Below are 14,192 nucleotides of genomic sequence, written 5' to 3'. Positions count from 1 at the left end.
GATCAGAGAGCGGTTTGGGTATCTAAGTAGCCTGAGTTTAAGGTGAGCATAGTGAGCACAGTGGGTGCAGCTTTCAGATCTGATTGGGCCCTCCCAGTTGGTCCCAGGTCTTACGTCTCTCTGAGACGAGGGCAGGCATCACTGAGGAGTGGTAAAGTGAGACCATTTGAGGGGCAACATATTCAACCAGAATTCTGCTGGACATCCTCAGTCAACGAACACACACTAGCCCCCATACTTGCTCCCCTGTGACTCACCCTCTCCCCGATACTTTTCCTGGCCCCTGAAAGTCCCCACACTCTAACCTCTGTCTCAGCAGCTGACCTCTACCCCTGCCTTTCCTTGCCCATAGCCCAGAAATAGACCTGACCACTCTAAAGCAGGGACCACGCCCCCTCAAGAAAACCACACTGATGGAAGAAGAGGTCTGAGGACAGAGCCCAACCCCACCAGAGAAGTGGATCTCCGGACTTGGTACCTGGACCACCAGGGTCCTCCCACAAGCTCTGACAAGCTCAGGATGCCTGGAGGGTCGATCCACTGGGACCTGTCTGTGCTGTTCCAGTTGGGTATGAGGAAAAGCAAAGGGGGCATTTTGACTGAAAAGTTTTTTGTAGGAAAAGTGAGAAATAAATTATGCTAAAGTTGGATGGCTGAGACTGAACCAAGCCTCAGTCTGTCTTCTGGGTGGGGCCCCTTCTCTGGAGGCTCTGGCCTGGAAAGTTAGGGCAGCCTCACCATAGAGTGACCCTATTAGCTGCACAGTGCCAGGTGAGACTATTTATCCTCTGGCCTCAGGCAGGAGAACAGCCGATCGCACTGGGAGAAGGGCTCTTGGGCCCAGCAAGGACTAGAAGTGACTCGCCCAAGGTCAAAGAGTGATGGGCTCCTGGAGGCCCTGGTTTCGTGGTATCCTTATCTGCAAACACAAGAGCAAGTGTGAGTGCAGGGAGGGGCCACTCCAGGATTGAGGCAGGGGCCTCACCCGCCCAACCCTTGACTCGGGTCCTCACGGCCAGGAGAACAGCCTGAAAATGAGAGGAACAAGGCCTTGACCCAGAGGGGAATCCCCCCTCCAAGCAGAGTTCTGAAAGGAGGAGAAGCCGTGTGTTTACCGCGGAGGAAGCGGGGGCGGTGCTGGGCAGAGACCTTTGGTCAGAAGGCCCCTCCCAGTTAAGTGGGGGAGGCCCCACAAGACGTGGTAGCCGTTTGTTTGCTTCTCACTGCCAGGAGGAAATTAAAGAGAATCTGCCACTTCCTTCCGGCCCAATGGGATGGGATGGTGGGGGCGGAAGGCGGGGGAGCAGTGGCGTGGGCGGGTAATCACAAGGGCCCCAAACTGCTGTCATCAGCAGTCTCTGGTTGTCCTCTGCCCAGAGCGGGTGCCTCATAGGTCTGAACTCCAGCTAGCTGGGGTGGGTCACACTGAGCATCCCCTACCCCGCCACTCGCCTGACCTGGTCCCTTACCAGGGTACCAGATACCCTAACAGTTCCCCTAGATTCCATATCATCTCTCATCAGGAAAGCCAACTGATGGCCAGTGCCTCAGGTTTAGCATCTGCAGAATGGGCCTCTTGGGCTTTCCTCGCTCAACTTGAGTCCAGGAGTCCAGTGAGCATTAAAGGTGATATGCCATTCCCCACCTCCATCTAGGATGGGTAGGAGAAATGCTTCAGGAATCCCCAGCTCTACCCAGAGGCTGGAAGCAGACTAATGCCAAGACATCCATCCATGCGTAAAGAGCCAGGCTGAAGCAGTCAGCCAGGGGTAAGGGTGGTGGGTGTCTTTATTGCACTGTACCAATGTCAGGTTGCGGAGATGCCGCCTGAGAGCTCCGGTTTTCAAAGAAAATACTGAGGTCACTGGGAACTTGGCTCTGCTGCTCAGACCCACTGAGGGAGATGGACACTCTGGGCACCGCTCGGCCTGTGCTCCAGGCTGCTGACCCAAGCCAGAACCTCTTAATTCCTGTCCACCAGGGGCAGAAAATTGTCCAGTGGCATCTGGCTGATGCTCTGCATCCACAGCCATCCTAAGGCCAGGCCCAGGGAGGGGCTGGCCAGGGAGGGACAGTGGTCACCAGCCTTCCAGGGGGCTCTCTTGACCACCTGCCAAGGCTACAAAAGGCTTCTTGCACAGCTCCCCAGGCACGGCTGGCTCCTGAGTTGTGGGGTCCCCAGGGTCCTGATCAAGGGCCTCCCGCTTGCGCTTGTGCAAGGAGGGGCTCTCCTCACCCAGCCGACCCTCTGGGAGGCCCTGGCTCCGCAGACAAACGATGGCTGCAGCCTGCTCCGCCAGTTTCTTGGACTTGTCCCTGGGTAGACGAGGTAAGGGACAATAAGGCAGGGAGATAGGCAGACTGGTTACAGGCTGAGAGGCTGAGAGGCTTGACTCTATACACCCTTGGCAGAAATTCTGACAAAACTGGGGAAGGGGTCATCACCCAGGGATACCACTGTCTAGGTACACCGGCCCCCCTAACCCTCCCAGGCCAATGCAAGGATCAGGCCCTGCTGCCAAGCCTCATGCCCACTGATGAGAAAACTCACCACAAGGTAGACTGGTACTTTCGTTCAGCAACAGTGACAACAGAAGAGAAGAGGCGATCCAGGGGCCGCTGGACCTGGTACAGAGAGAGCAAAGGAAACAGAGACAGCTGCATGAGAGCCAGAGGGCCAAGCCCTGGAGGCCCACCTGCAGGATCACAACAAAGGCAGAGAAAAGGAATTACTTTCACCTAGGTCACACGAAGGCTACCTCCATCACATGCTCCTCCCCGGAAGGGCCTGTATGCATCTTCCAGGGAAGAGAGGCAGATACACAGTCAACGACATCCCAGTGTGTCAGGGGTTCTGTCATGGACCTAAGCGAAAGGCCATCACAGCCCTCAACTGTGCATGACTGTGGAGCTTTCTCCCGCTGACATCTGGATAAGCCAGGTCCCCTCGGTGAGGGGGAGTTCACCAGATGGCAAAGGGGTGAGAGGGGACAAGAACAGGGGCGCAGAAAGTACACCAGGCAGAGCGACCAGGTGGGTGGGCAGCTGAGTGGGCGTGACCTGAAGTGGAAAGACACGTGGGGCGCGCGTGCTTTGTGCTGAGGTGGGAGGGCTGGATCCCAAAGGTGCTGGGGAGCTGATGAGGATGTGAGCAAGGGAGACAGAGTCAGATTTGTTTTGGAAAAGTCACTGGCAAATGGGGACACCAGGCCCAGAAGATATAAGCTTGGATGTCCACAGGCCAGTTTAGAAGAGACAGAGCAACCTAAACAGGCACGGCCATGGGGACCAAAGGAAGTGAAGCAAGACTATCTCAGTTTCCACTGAGGGGCCCAGATGTGGGGGGCCCAATTCTGTGCCCCATTGGCTGAGGCCTGGTCCAAAAACCCATCAGTCTAACTTTCAGGTTGGATCATCCTTCCTAAGCCAGTCAGCCCTTTCCAGAGATGAGACCCCTGCCCAGGCAATGCCACCAGAAGGGACCAGCCTAAGCACTACTTACTTAAGTCTCTAGTTCGTTTTATGAAAGTGGCCAGAACTAGACAGTAGGGCCACTGTCACCGGGAAGGAATTAGTGGCATTCAGCCCACAGAAGGCAACATCAGGCTCCAGCCAAGTGGCCTGGAGCCCAGGCAGAGCTATGGGTGGGCTGGGGGCCACAGCGGCAGCAGGAGTGCATGGGCTGGACGAGGGCAGGACACAGCCAGGAACTCACCGTTTCATACACCGGCTGTGCCAGCTTCTCCCTCCGGCACCACTCCAGCAGGCACATCTTGGGGGTGATCTGGGGTGAATATGCTCGCCTGGAGAGAGGCAGGGAAGGGGTCAGGGCCCACCGACCATCAGCACTGCATTCCTCAGCAGGGGCCTGACTCAGTGCCTGGAGGAGCTGCATGAACTGAGACCACAGACTGCTGCCTCAGGACTCCTGCTCCGAGTCCCTGCATCTCCCGCTTCTGTCCCACCTGCAGCTAGGGGCCTGCGTTCTACCTGAAGGGAAGACGAGCTTCAGCTGCTTGGGGAATCACAGTGGGAAGTGTGCGCCAGCCTGGAAATAGCTTAAACAGCCAAGAAGGGAGGTACCATTTGCCTCTCAAGACAACCTCAGGAGGGAGTGGGTAGGAGTGGGGAGCAAGGTTGTCATACAATGGTCTCAGGCTCTAGCTCCACCCCGATTATGTCCCCTGAGTGTCAGTGGGTACAGTGGACTCTGACTCCAGAGCCAAGTGGTGACAGGGACGGAAGCACCATATTCCAACTTCCCACCAGGAGCTCTCCCGAGGTATGACTGCCCAACAGTTGAGCCCACATCCCACCTCCCAAGTCCCTGCCAGACAAGACTGACTCCTTGTCTGGGTCTGGGGACCTGAGAAAGGCTCAGATCCTAGGTTACAGAGGATAAGGGCCAGGGCCCCATTTGAAGCTGAGTCACCGGCTGAGGCAATAATTGGCCTGAGGCTACTTCTGCCTACAGACAGCACCACAGGCCTAACAAGGGGCAGTGAAGGGTGGACTGCTCAGCTAGATAAAGGCTCAGGGCCTGAGGCTCTTTTGGAGCTTCTTATGGGCAGCTAATTCCTGAGGACCAAGGTAAAAACCGGGGCTGGTGACTCAAATGGTAAAGAATCTGCTTGCAATGCGGGAGACCTGGGTTCAATCCCTGGGTCAGGAAGATCCCCTGTAGAGGAAATGGCAACCCACTCTAGTATTCTTGTCTGGAGAATTCCATGGACAGAGGAGCTTGGTGGGCTACAGTCCATAGGGTCACAAAGAGTCAGACATTACTGAGTGACTAATACTTTCACTACTTTTTCAGGGAGAAAACACATATTTTCAGTAAAAGAAGGGGACAAGTCTCCCCAGATTGAGTTGTGGGAGGGGATGAGTCTGGAAAAAGATATAGTTTAGTCACCCTTGGGACAGCATGCACATCCTGACAGCACTGCCTGGGCTTTCAGGGTCTGTCTTCTCCAAAGTGCCTTCTTTGGGTTGCTGAAAACTGAGAACAAGCATCCAGAATAAAGGAGGCCTGTGGTCCCATGGCTTGGCATTAACCAGCCAGCTTGCTGGCCCAGTCAGACCTGAGGACTGGCCCTGGCCCAAGCTGAAGCCAAACTGGAGACCTACCGGTCAAACTTGATGGCCATCTTAATGATACCAGAAGTGTCTTCAGCTGGTTCCTCTGCTTCCTCTGGGCTCCTGGCCAGAAGTTTGGCCCGCCGGGCGTCCAGATCTCGTGTCGTCTCCTCATAGAAGGCACCAAGGCCAAAGGCCTCACTTTGAAGGGATAAGAAGAGTAGGGCAAGCCCCTTAGTGCAGCCAGTGCTCAGGAAACTGCTGCAGAAACCCAGGGCCTGCCACTGAGAAATGTCCCCTACACACACTGGAACACCACCAGGGTTGAGCCATTGGAAGGTGCTTCCTACACCTCCCTGTGATCAGCCTGAACTAGCAGTTGGAGAATGGAGCAGGTGCCCCCTAAGCATGAGCAGTGGAGAGCGGGCTGGGCTGGGTGGAAAAGGTTCCGAATGTCACTGAAGCCTTTTTTCCAAGGAGGAACACACAGGCAGGTGTCCCCAGCCAGCAGTGGGTAAAGGACCAAGCGCTGGGGGTATGCACAGCCTCATTCTCATGTGGGCCAGTGGGAGGAAGACACGGAGGCCTGACCACCGACTGGTTTCCCACTTCCCGCCCTGACCACAGACAGTTAGGCCAAACCTAAAATGAGTTACTACCCAGAGCGACAAGATACTGAGGTCGAGCTGGTTAAGCCACATGGGAGAGGGACAGACTGAGCACCTCAAGCCCAGGGCGAGGAGGAAGGTTCTGGCAAGGCTCTTCCCTCTGGGAGCATCTTAAGGACTGGAGGCTGCCTGAGGGCGAGCCTGATCCAGAAAGCCTTCTCTGGGGGAAGGAGGGTAAAGACTGCGAACGTGCAGGAGAGACAGCATCCAGGCAGGAGGCCCCATACAAGCACAGGAAGGACAGGCATGAGGCCAGGTTGTGATGGTCCCCAAAGTCTACCACCTGAATTGGAGCTCCAGCAGACCTAGAGAACCAAGGGGTGGCCATAGATGGGGTGAAGGTATGGGCACAGGCTGGGGGGGTTCCATCCTAAGACCTCAAGTCTCCTAACCATTGGATCCTGGTGACCTGGCATGTGACAGATCTGTGACCAGGAAAGCCCCGTCCTCCCCAGGGATTCCCAAGACCAGCCCTCACCTTCCTCCATCCCACTGGTGCCCTAGTTTCCAAACTTCTGCTGCTGAGATCAGTCCAGGGATGGTAGGTTCTAAAGCTTTGCAAGTACCCCCTTCTGTAAGGCAAAGCTGTATCGCAGCATTCTGCAAATGCACCCCCAGGGTCCCCTGGTAGTCAGTTTAGGGCTCAGGGTCAGGTCCGGGCTATGTCTGCATGGACAGATGACACCCCGTTGCCCCTCTCACCAAATTTCCTGGGAAGACTGGGCAGCATGGAGTAACCTTCCCTGGGGTGATTCCAGCTGTTCTCGCAGCATCTGGCACAAGCAGTACTTGGTGTTGGTGTAGTGGTTGTCATACTGCACAGCCTGCAAGAAGAACTGCCGTCAGCCCCCCTACTGCCCAGGCAGGTTCTGAGGCCCGTGCTGCTCTGACAGCGGAAAAAGTGGCTCCAAGGAGGCCTGAGAGGGGCCTGGAGCTGAGGCCCCCACAAAAGAGCCACCTCCACCTTGGCCATCTACTCCTCTGGTTAATGACACAAGGCTTGAGGGTTGCAGCCAAGGCCCCCAGTCAGGAGAACACTCTACTGGACAGCCTTAGCAAGGTCCAGATGTGCAGGGAGCTGCTTCCGCATCAGCTACCACTGAGGACCTGCTGCCAAGCATCTCCCATGGTGAGGAGCGGGGAACAGCCAAGCACAGGTGTGGCAGGACAAGCCCCAGGACAGGGGTGAGATTCCTCTACTCCTTATAACCCTGGCAGGCACCTGCCACTACCACATCTTAAACACCCTGTCTACAGCTTCCCCCAACGAGGGAAAACCCAGCATCATGGACCAAGCATGTTCACATGTGTTACGAGCTCAACAAATGGGTATCACTACTCAGATGGGGAAATGTAGGCTCAAGGAGGCAAGTCGAGTGCCTGGGGATGCCCAGTGGAAGTTGACCTGGCTGGGGAGGGCAGGAGAGCAAGGGTCGAAGGGTGCCCCAGCCCCCCAGAACCCACCCCTCCACTGCTCACCCTCTACACTCTTCTAATCCCTCCACCTAGGCTTGTGTCTTCAGGCCTTGCCTCAGTGCGTCACGACAAAGCAGAGACCCAGGGGTAAGTCCTGGCCAGCGGCAAGGCCTTGACTCAGCTTGTTTGGGACAGAGGCACCTGACTGGACCAGAAGCAGCCCTGCCTGTGCTGGAAAGCCACTCCCTTTCTCTGGCCCAACACACCCTCGTGAGGTGCTGCCAAGGGACGGGCTGGGCAGGAAGGATACCATCACCATTCAGCCAGTGAGAGAGCTTGGCTCTATTGACTATGCCATCCCAGCCACAGGCCACCAGCCAGCCCACCTAGGCTGAGCCCAGCTCCTCACCTCTGGCTGACCTAGGCCATCGGAGAACCTGGTGGTCACTAACCTGGCCAGTAGGACATCTGGGACCAAGGGGATGAAGGCTGAAGCAGTGAGCAGAAGAGGCTTGAGAACAGAGGCTGCCAGCTCTGGGCACGGGCCTCAGGGCCTCCCCCACCCCCAGCTTGCTCAGCACTGAGGACACCCACATATCATGGCAGCCACAATTGCCCAGGCACGGTCATGGCCGCCTGAGAGTCTGAGAGGCTCCTGACCCCTAGGTGGGTGGCAGCTCCAGGACTGAAGAGGAGGGTGGGAGTCTGCGGACCACTCACTGTTTCTGCTGACAGTCACACACACACAGCTGGTCAGAGAGTCCCACAGGGTGCCAGGGCTGTGCCAATGAGACACAGTAGGTGACAAAAAACTCCTTTATAGGAAATGCCCTGGCACTATCATCACCATCCTGGTGGGAAGAAAAAGCTATTCCCCAAGGAAAGGGTTAAAGTTAGGCTACTTCCTGAGTCAGAGGAAGTAGCCTAACTGGGAATTACATTTTTACTTTTTTTGCTTTCTGGGAATTACAAGAGAAGAGCTTGAGAAGTGATTATGACTGATGGCCAGGTGACACATCTTTATGGAGAGAATCTGTCAGCAACAGCTGCTATGATGTCTATTCCTGGCTGTGGCTGCTGAAGTGCCTACCCACTGGCACTGGCACTGTGCACACAGGAGGCAAAGGGGTGACAGGGACTTAGAGAAAGTTATCATGGGTTAGGGGCCCCGACAGCATCCTGGATCCAGAGGCCCATGCAATGACCCCCACACCTTGGAGGCTTTAAAAGGGGGTGGTGGAAGGGCCATGACCCTCTCCCCACCAGCAGCCCACTCTTCACACTGCAGCCAGGAAAACCCACTGCCTCGCGACAAGACAAAGAAAAAGAGAGGAACCACATGGGCTGCCGGGGGCTTGCTACTGCTACTGCTAAGTCACTTGTCGTGTCCGACTCTGTGCAACCCCATAGACAGCAGCCCACCAGGCTCCCCCGTGAGACTCACCCAAATCACTTTCTGCAGAAAGCGGGCAGACAGAGAGAAAAGTTTGCTGTGAAAAAGTGTGTAGACGTACATATCTGATGTACTTCTGCATGACCTCTTCCAAGGGCCGTGGACCCTCCCTGAGGAAGATGGACGGGTTCCACATGGCCGCCCGGGCCACCATCACTGAAGAGGCTGCCGTGGCTCGTCGGAAGTCCTCTATATCCAAATACCCTTGGATGTGGTCGTGAGATCCTCCACTGAAAAACAACAGCCGGCGGGGATGGGGGGTTGGTGAAGGGTAGCCCCAGCCTCGTACCAGCATTGTCAGAAACAGGCAACTCCTGAATCTGCCGCTTATTAAGTATGTGGCCAAGCCCTTCAACTATGACAGCTTCGGAGACTGGAGAGCACAACACACACCCTGCTGTGGGGCCAGGAACAGTGAGTAAGATGATAGAGTATGGCAGCCCAAACTGTGCCTGGCACTTCACAGGTACTCAGGAAGATTACCCTCCCCAGCCCCTCATCCTCAACAGTGACTAAAGCCAGCCGATGTCCGAAGGACAGCTATCTGTACACGGATACAGGGATGACAGGAAAAGCCCCAGGCTGGGGCCCTACATGCCCACTAATGGCTGGATTAAACCCTAGAAAGGGAACACATCCAGGGTGGTCATGAAAGGAAGGAAGGAGGCTTGGTGTGGTCGCAGTTTCCCTTCAAGCCATCCTATGGCCGCTTGGAAATTGCTCTTTGTCTGTTTCATTAGGAGCCAGGTGGCACCCTCAGCTCAGAGACAGCACTGTGTGTGGGATGAGGGGTGGAGGAGCTCCCTCAGGTAGCAACAGAGTCTAGGGTCTTGAGTAGCCCCATCCTCTCTCCAAGCCACCACTAACCCACCTTGGCCTGGGCAAAGTGGGCCTGGTTGCCACCACCGCCCCCCCACCCCTGCCTTAGCTTCCCACTCCCTGACTCCAGGCAGGCAGGACTTTCGTCAGGGCTTTAGAACCTCTGTTTCCAACCTGCCATTGGGCAGGAACAGGGCTGAGCTGGACTCCCAACTGGCTGACACAGGCCAGCTCCCCAGTGACACCAAGACACTGCTGTCCCACTGCTGAGCCGGCAGGCTGGTCATCAGTCCCTGACCCCTGCCAGGACCTGGGCTTTGGCCTGTGACCTGCCTCCTGCCCGAGCCGCGGCTCTCTGTGCTCTGGCATGAATTGCCTCCATGCCCCACACACCTAGCCCTGGGTGACACCACCTTCCCCGGGGGCCTTTCGGCAGCCTCTTTCTTGCTCTCTCCCTAAACACTTCCACCTCGACCCTTCCATCAGAATGCCCTGGGCCCCTGCCTACCACATACTTACGTCAGCCGCTCACCAGAGGCCAAGGGACATGACGGATACTTTTTAGCCTTGTTCCCAAGTTCATTTTTGCCACATTCTTGTCTTCTTTTCCCTGAGGGTCATTTTTTTGATGCTATCTCATTCCATTTTCTGTTTGTAAGTTCAAGTCCCTCTGAGTAAAATGAGGCATAAAAGAACAAACAAGGAGGAAGGGAGGCTTACTTGGCTATGACGGGAATGGAGAGGGTTTCGGCGATGGCTTTGATGGCTTCGCAGCTGACAGGGTGCTGGGGCCGCTCCTCTCGCTTCCTTGGTGATAAAGAGATGGGGCTGGGGGCTGAATGCCAAAGGCTGCATCACACTGAGCCCCAGTGACATGAGCCAGACCTGACAGTCCTCCCTGCTGGCACTCAGGAAGGCTGAGTGGCCGGCAGGGACAGGGCTCCAGGCTACAGGGCATGGCTCTCCCTGACCCCATCTGCAGGACACAGGGGCAGCGCAGGTACACACCGAATCCAGCCCTCAGAGGCCTGCAGGTGAGGCGTGGCTATTGGGAGCCGATGAGGGTGATCACATGGCCACCCCCAACTTCTCCTCGCCTCTGCCGGAGATGAGGGACACTGCCCTAAGAATGAGGGACACTGCCCTAAGAATGAGGGACACTGCCCCTACTGTCCTGGTCTTGCCCTTCCCGGGGGACAGGGAACAGCTGCTGCCGCTCAGACGGACCACTCCCACACAGCTGCTTGTGCTGAAGTCAAGCTGGGCAGCTGGTCCTGGGGAGAGGCAGCTGGTCCTGGGAAGAGGCAGCTGGCACGGGCAGGCCACAGACCAGGGCTGTCACCAAGGGTCACGGGGAGGCGGGGCCACAGCCCGAGGCCCCTGAATCTAAGATCAGCTGCAAGAAGTTCCTGTGTATGAGTGAGTGAGTCTTAGGGATGCTAAGGTAAACCCCAGCCTGAGCTGTGCTCACGGGTGAACAAGATGGCCGACCAAACAGCCCTTGCCCAGGCCCTATCTTCGGTGTCCCTCTGCTATACTCCTCACCCAAAGTGTCAGGGCCCACAGGGCCCAAGAAAGTCCCATCAATCCAATATCCACCTCCACCTTCCCACACCCCTAGCAGCCCAATTCTAACCCATCCTTAACAGCTTTGATAGCCAGAAAGTCCCTCTTTAAACTTGCCCAATTCTGTCTTTCTAGTCTTTCCAACTACTGGGAAAAAGGAATAGCTTTATTTATTCAGGGAACACTATCTGCCAGACACTATGCCAAGACTGTATATTCACAATCTCATAAAAGCTTCGCGACAACCCTATAAAGCAGAAACTATCTTAATTTCCAAATGAGGGTTGTAGTGCTCAGAGGTTAAATAACTTGTCCAAGGACACACAGCCAACCAACAGCAGAGCTGGGATTTGAAGCCAGGCATCTGAGCCCAGAGCCTGCTGCCTCTGGAAGGGGTGTGTATGTATAGGTGTGTGGCCTTTAACCTCCCCCTGCTGGCTTCAACACACACAGCTCTGCTTTTCTCTGTTTTTATATGTTGAAGTTCTGGGTTCCCATCTCTGAAAATGCTATAATAGACACACCTGCAAGAAATGGGCTGTTCCTATAAGACCCTTGAACTCACAAGGAACATCATTCAGAAGGGAGGTCACTCCAGCCGACATTTGCCAACCTGGGATTTGGTACACAAGGACATCCTGGACACAGGGAGCAAGTTCGACTGGGAAACCAAGGATAGCCTTCAGCAACACCTCAGGTCTCAGCAGAGAACACATTCGCTACAGACCTAAGGACTGTTTAAAGCAGTCCCTGTGACAGCTGGTAGTCCAACGAGGGCAGACAAAAGAGGCAGTGCCTATAGAAGAACAGTGGTCTGCCTGGGGTCATTTGGGAGAAAAGTTAGTGCTGAATGTAGTGGAAAGAAAATGAGATTCAGAGGCAGAGTTCTAATTCCACCACTTCCTGACTGCACGACCCAGTTTTGAGCAAATCACTCGATCTCTAGCATTTGCACATCCTGAGGTAGGGGCATTTCTCCTTCCCTTTGGTGTGTCTGTATCTTTGAAGCTCAGTGCAGTCTCTACCACCCAGTAGATGCTCAATGAATAAAACAAAGAAAAATGCAACCCCAGAAAGGGTTGGACTGCCCTCCAGATTCAGGGGGTGTCAAAGAGCTAAGCAAAGAGCTAGGCTGGGTACATAGAAGAGAAGCTGGTAGGTGCCCAGGGTCTGGTGAAGAAGCATCAAAATGGCTGAGGACCTCCGTGCAAGTCGGTCACTAGCAAGGAGACAACTTACCTCCCGTGAACTGCGATGGCAGCAATGCCGGTCCTCTCTATCCGCTTCACAAGGCTCAGGGTGTCTTCCAGCTGAGGGACGGGGCCACACAGGGTGGTTACTGCAGCCACACAGGGAGCAGCTGCCAGCTCCCAAAGTGGGCTCAGATCTCCCCACTTCTCCAAATCTGACCCGTCCCCTCAAGAATCATTCACACCACCACCACCCCCGACCAACATCTGCAGGGAAAATGGACCTTCAGGTGTAACACACCATCCTTACCGATGGCAGGATGCGAATCTTGCAGGTCACAGGTCTGCGCGTCCCTTTCACAAGAGTGCTGAGGATCTATGGTGGGGGAGAACACAAGAACATCTGCCTCTTCCAGAATAATCACCACAGCTGCTTGTACTGATGAATTTCACTCCAGACCCGTGGAGCCCAGTGGCACAGACACATTTACGTCCATGTATGGGTAAATGTGAATGCATCTGTTGCACACCATCTACATGGAAGCTCCGTGAAGGAAGGAGGCCACCTATTTTCTCCACTAGAGCCCCAGCCCCAGCAGTCCCTTACCTGGTCCATAGCAGTATACATATATTCAGTAAATGAATGAGTGAGGGAACGAATGTATGGATGGATCTACATACATGCCTGTGCAGGACACAGTGCGATCCTTTGCTGGGACCAGGATCAGAATCAGCTCGAGAGGATCAGAATCAGCTGGAGAGCCTCAGAAATGCAGCTCCATAGATTCCACCTCTTCTTTCCTGAATGAGGCAGGGCTCAGGGGCAGGGCTTAGGAATGTATGTTTTCAAAAGACTCTGTCCAACATGTCCTCTCCTCAAAATGATTCTGAGGCCTAACACTGGTTGAGAACACATGGCTCACAGCTCCATTCCTGTCTGAAGGCATGTTCCCTGAGTGCTGTGCCAGGGTCTGCCAAGTGTAGGAACAAGAGAGCTTGAACAGGTCCTGGGCCCTGTCCTCCCTTTCGGGGAGTCAGATATACAGCAGAGAAACTGGGGAAGGAAAAGACAACATTGTCATCCTACTTAAAAGGGTTTATTTTACACATTAATTGCAAAGGACTCTAAACACTGATCAAGAAAGTCACATAGGAAAGTGTCAGGGAAGTAACAACACCAGACCAAGAGTCAGAGACCAAGAAAGGGGTAGATGACACTGCATGTCCATGATCTTGCTATCTTTATCTTCTTCCCTCATCAAAAATTTGGGCCAGGAAAGCTAGAGGGAAGGTGATCCCAAGAGCCCTCTTCCAAGAAACTGGATCCCTGTCCAGCAGAGCAGAGGGGACATTCAGGCAGCCATTACCAGTCTGTTTCTAGACAGGAGAGGGCAGCAGACAGCCAGGTTACAAGAACCAATGAAGGAGGCCTCTCTCAGGGACAGGCTAAGGCAGGGCCCTGCAGGAGACACTGGACCAAGAGGCTAGGCTGTTAGGACAAATCACAGGCAAGACAGGGCCTGCTGGCCTAGGTGCCACTTAAAAATAGTTAAGACAGAAATGAAGTGAGCTTCTGAGGTGAGCTGTGAATTCTGCTGCCTCTTGTGTGCAACATGCCCAAAGAAGGGCAGTGGTGAAGACAGAGCTAACAGCATAGGTGGGAGAAACCAGGAGGCCAGAGGATAACAGAAATGCCTATATGTACACGTTGTGAAAAAAACCCCCTATTGAGGCCCCTCCCCTAAGCGTGGACACCCACAACTGTCCACATACACTCCAGCCTGCAGAGAGGCGTCTGAGGTCATTTTCTGTGCCTATCCATACCCAGGAAAAATGAGAAGGCCCCTAACTCACAAACATGCTGGATTTCCTAGACCCCAGAGACAGTGGGGCTGGAGGAATACACAAGGTTGAGCTGCTGACATGGCAATGGCACCTCTTATCAGTGGTGCCTTATCTCATGTTGTTAGCATGTGGGAGGCATTAGGGGGGCTCATTGGGAAA

At 54.8% G+C, this 14,192-nt stretch overlaps 1 protein-coding gene across 4 annotated transcripts in view; it reads right to left on the bottom strand.

Moving 5' to 3' along the window:
* Positions 1,731-14,192, bottom strand: part of DUS2 (dihydrouridine synthase 2) — a 32,104-nt gene continuing 19,642 nt past the window's right edge. For all 4 annotated transcript variants that reach the window (XM_005692170.3, XM_005692169.3, XM_005692167.3 and 1 more), the window contains 9 exons: positions 12,499-12,564; positions 12,238-12,308; positions 10,153-10,239; positions 8,675-8,843; positions 6,447-6,568; positions 5,128-5,277; positions 3,716-3,803; positions 2,552-2,625; positions 1,731-2,316 (listed from right to left, as the gene is read on the bottom strand). In XM_005692170.3, the coding sequence (XP_005692227.1) occupies positions 2,079-2,316; positions 2,552-2,625; positions 3,716-3,803; positions 5,128-5,277; positions 6,447-6,568; positions 8,675-8,843; positions 10,153-10,239; positions 12,238-12,308; positions 12,499-12,564 (1,065 nt within the window). In that variant the 3' untranslated portion in view covers positions 1,731-2,078. The remainder of the gene's footprint in view (positions 2,317-2,551; positions 2,626-3,715; positions 3,804-5,127; positions 5,278-6,446; positions 6,569-8,674; positions 8,844-10,152; positions 10,240-12,237; positions 12,309-12,498; positions 12,565-14,192) is intronic.

The sequence above is a fragment of the Capra hircus genome, chromosome 18 (genome assembly GCF_001704415.2).
Source record: "Capra hircus breed San Clemente chromosome 18, ASM170441v1, whole genome shotgun sequence".
NCBI lineage: Eukaryota > Metazoa > Chordata > Mammalia > Artiodactyla > Bovidae > Capra > Capra hircus.
The sequence above is the reverse complement of the archived record's forward strand: the minus strand, read 5'-3'. Positions and strand labels throughout refer to the sequence as shown.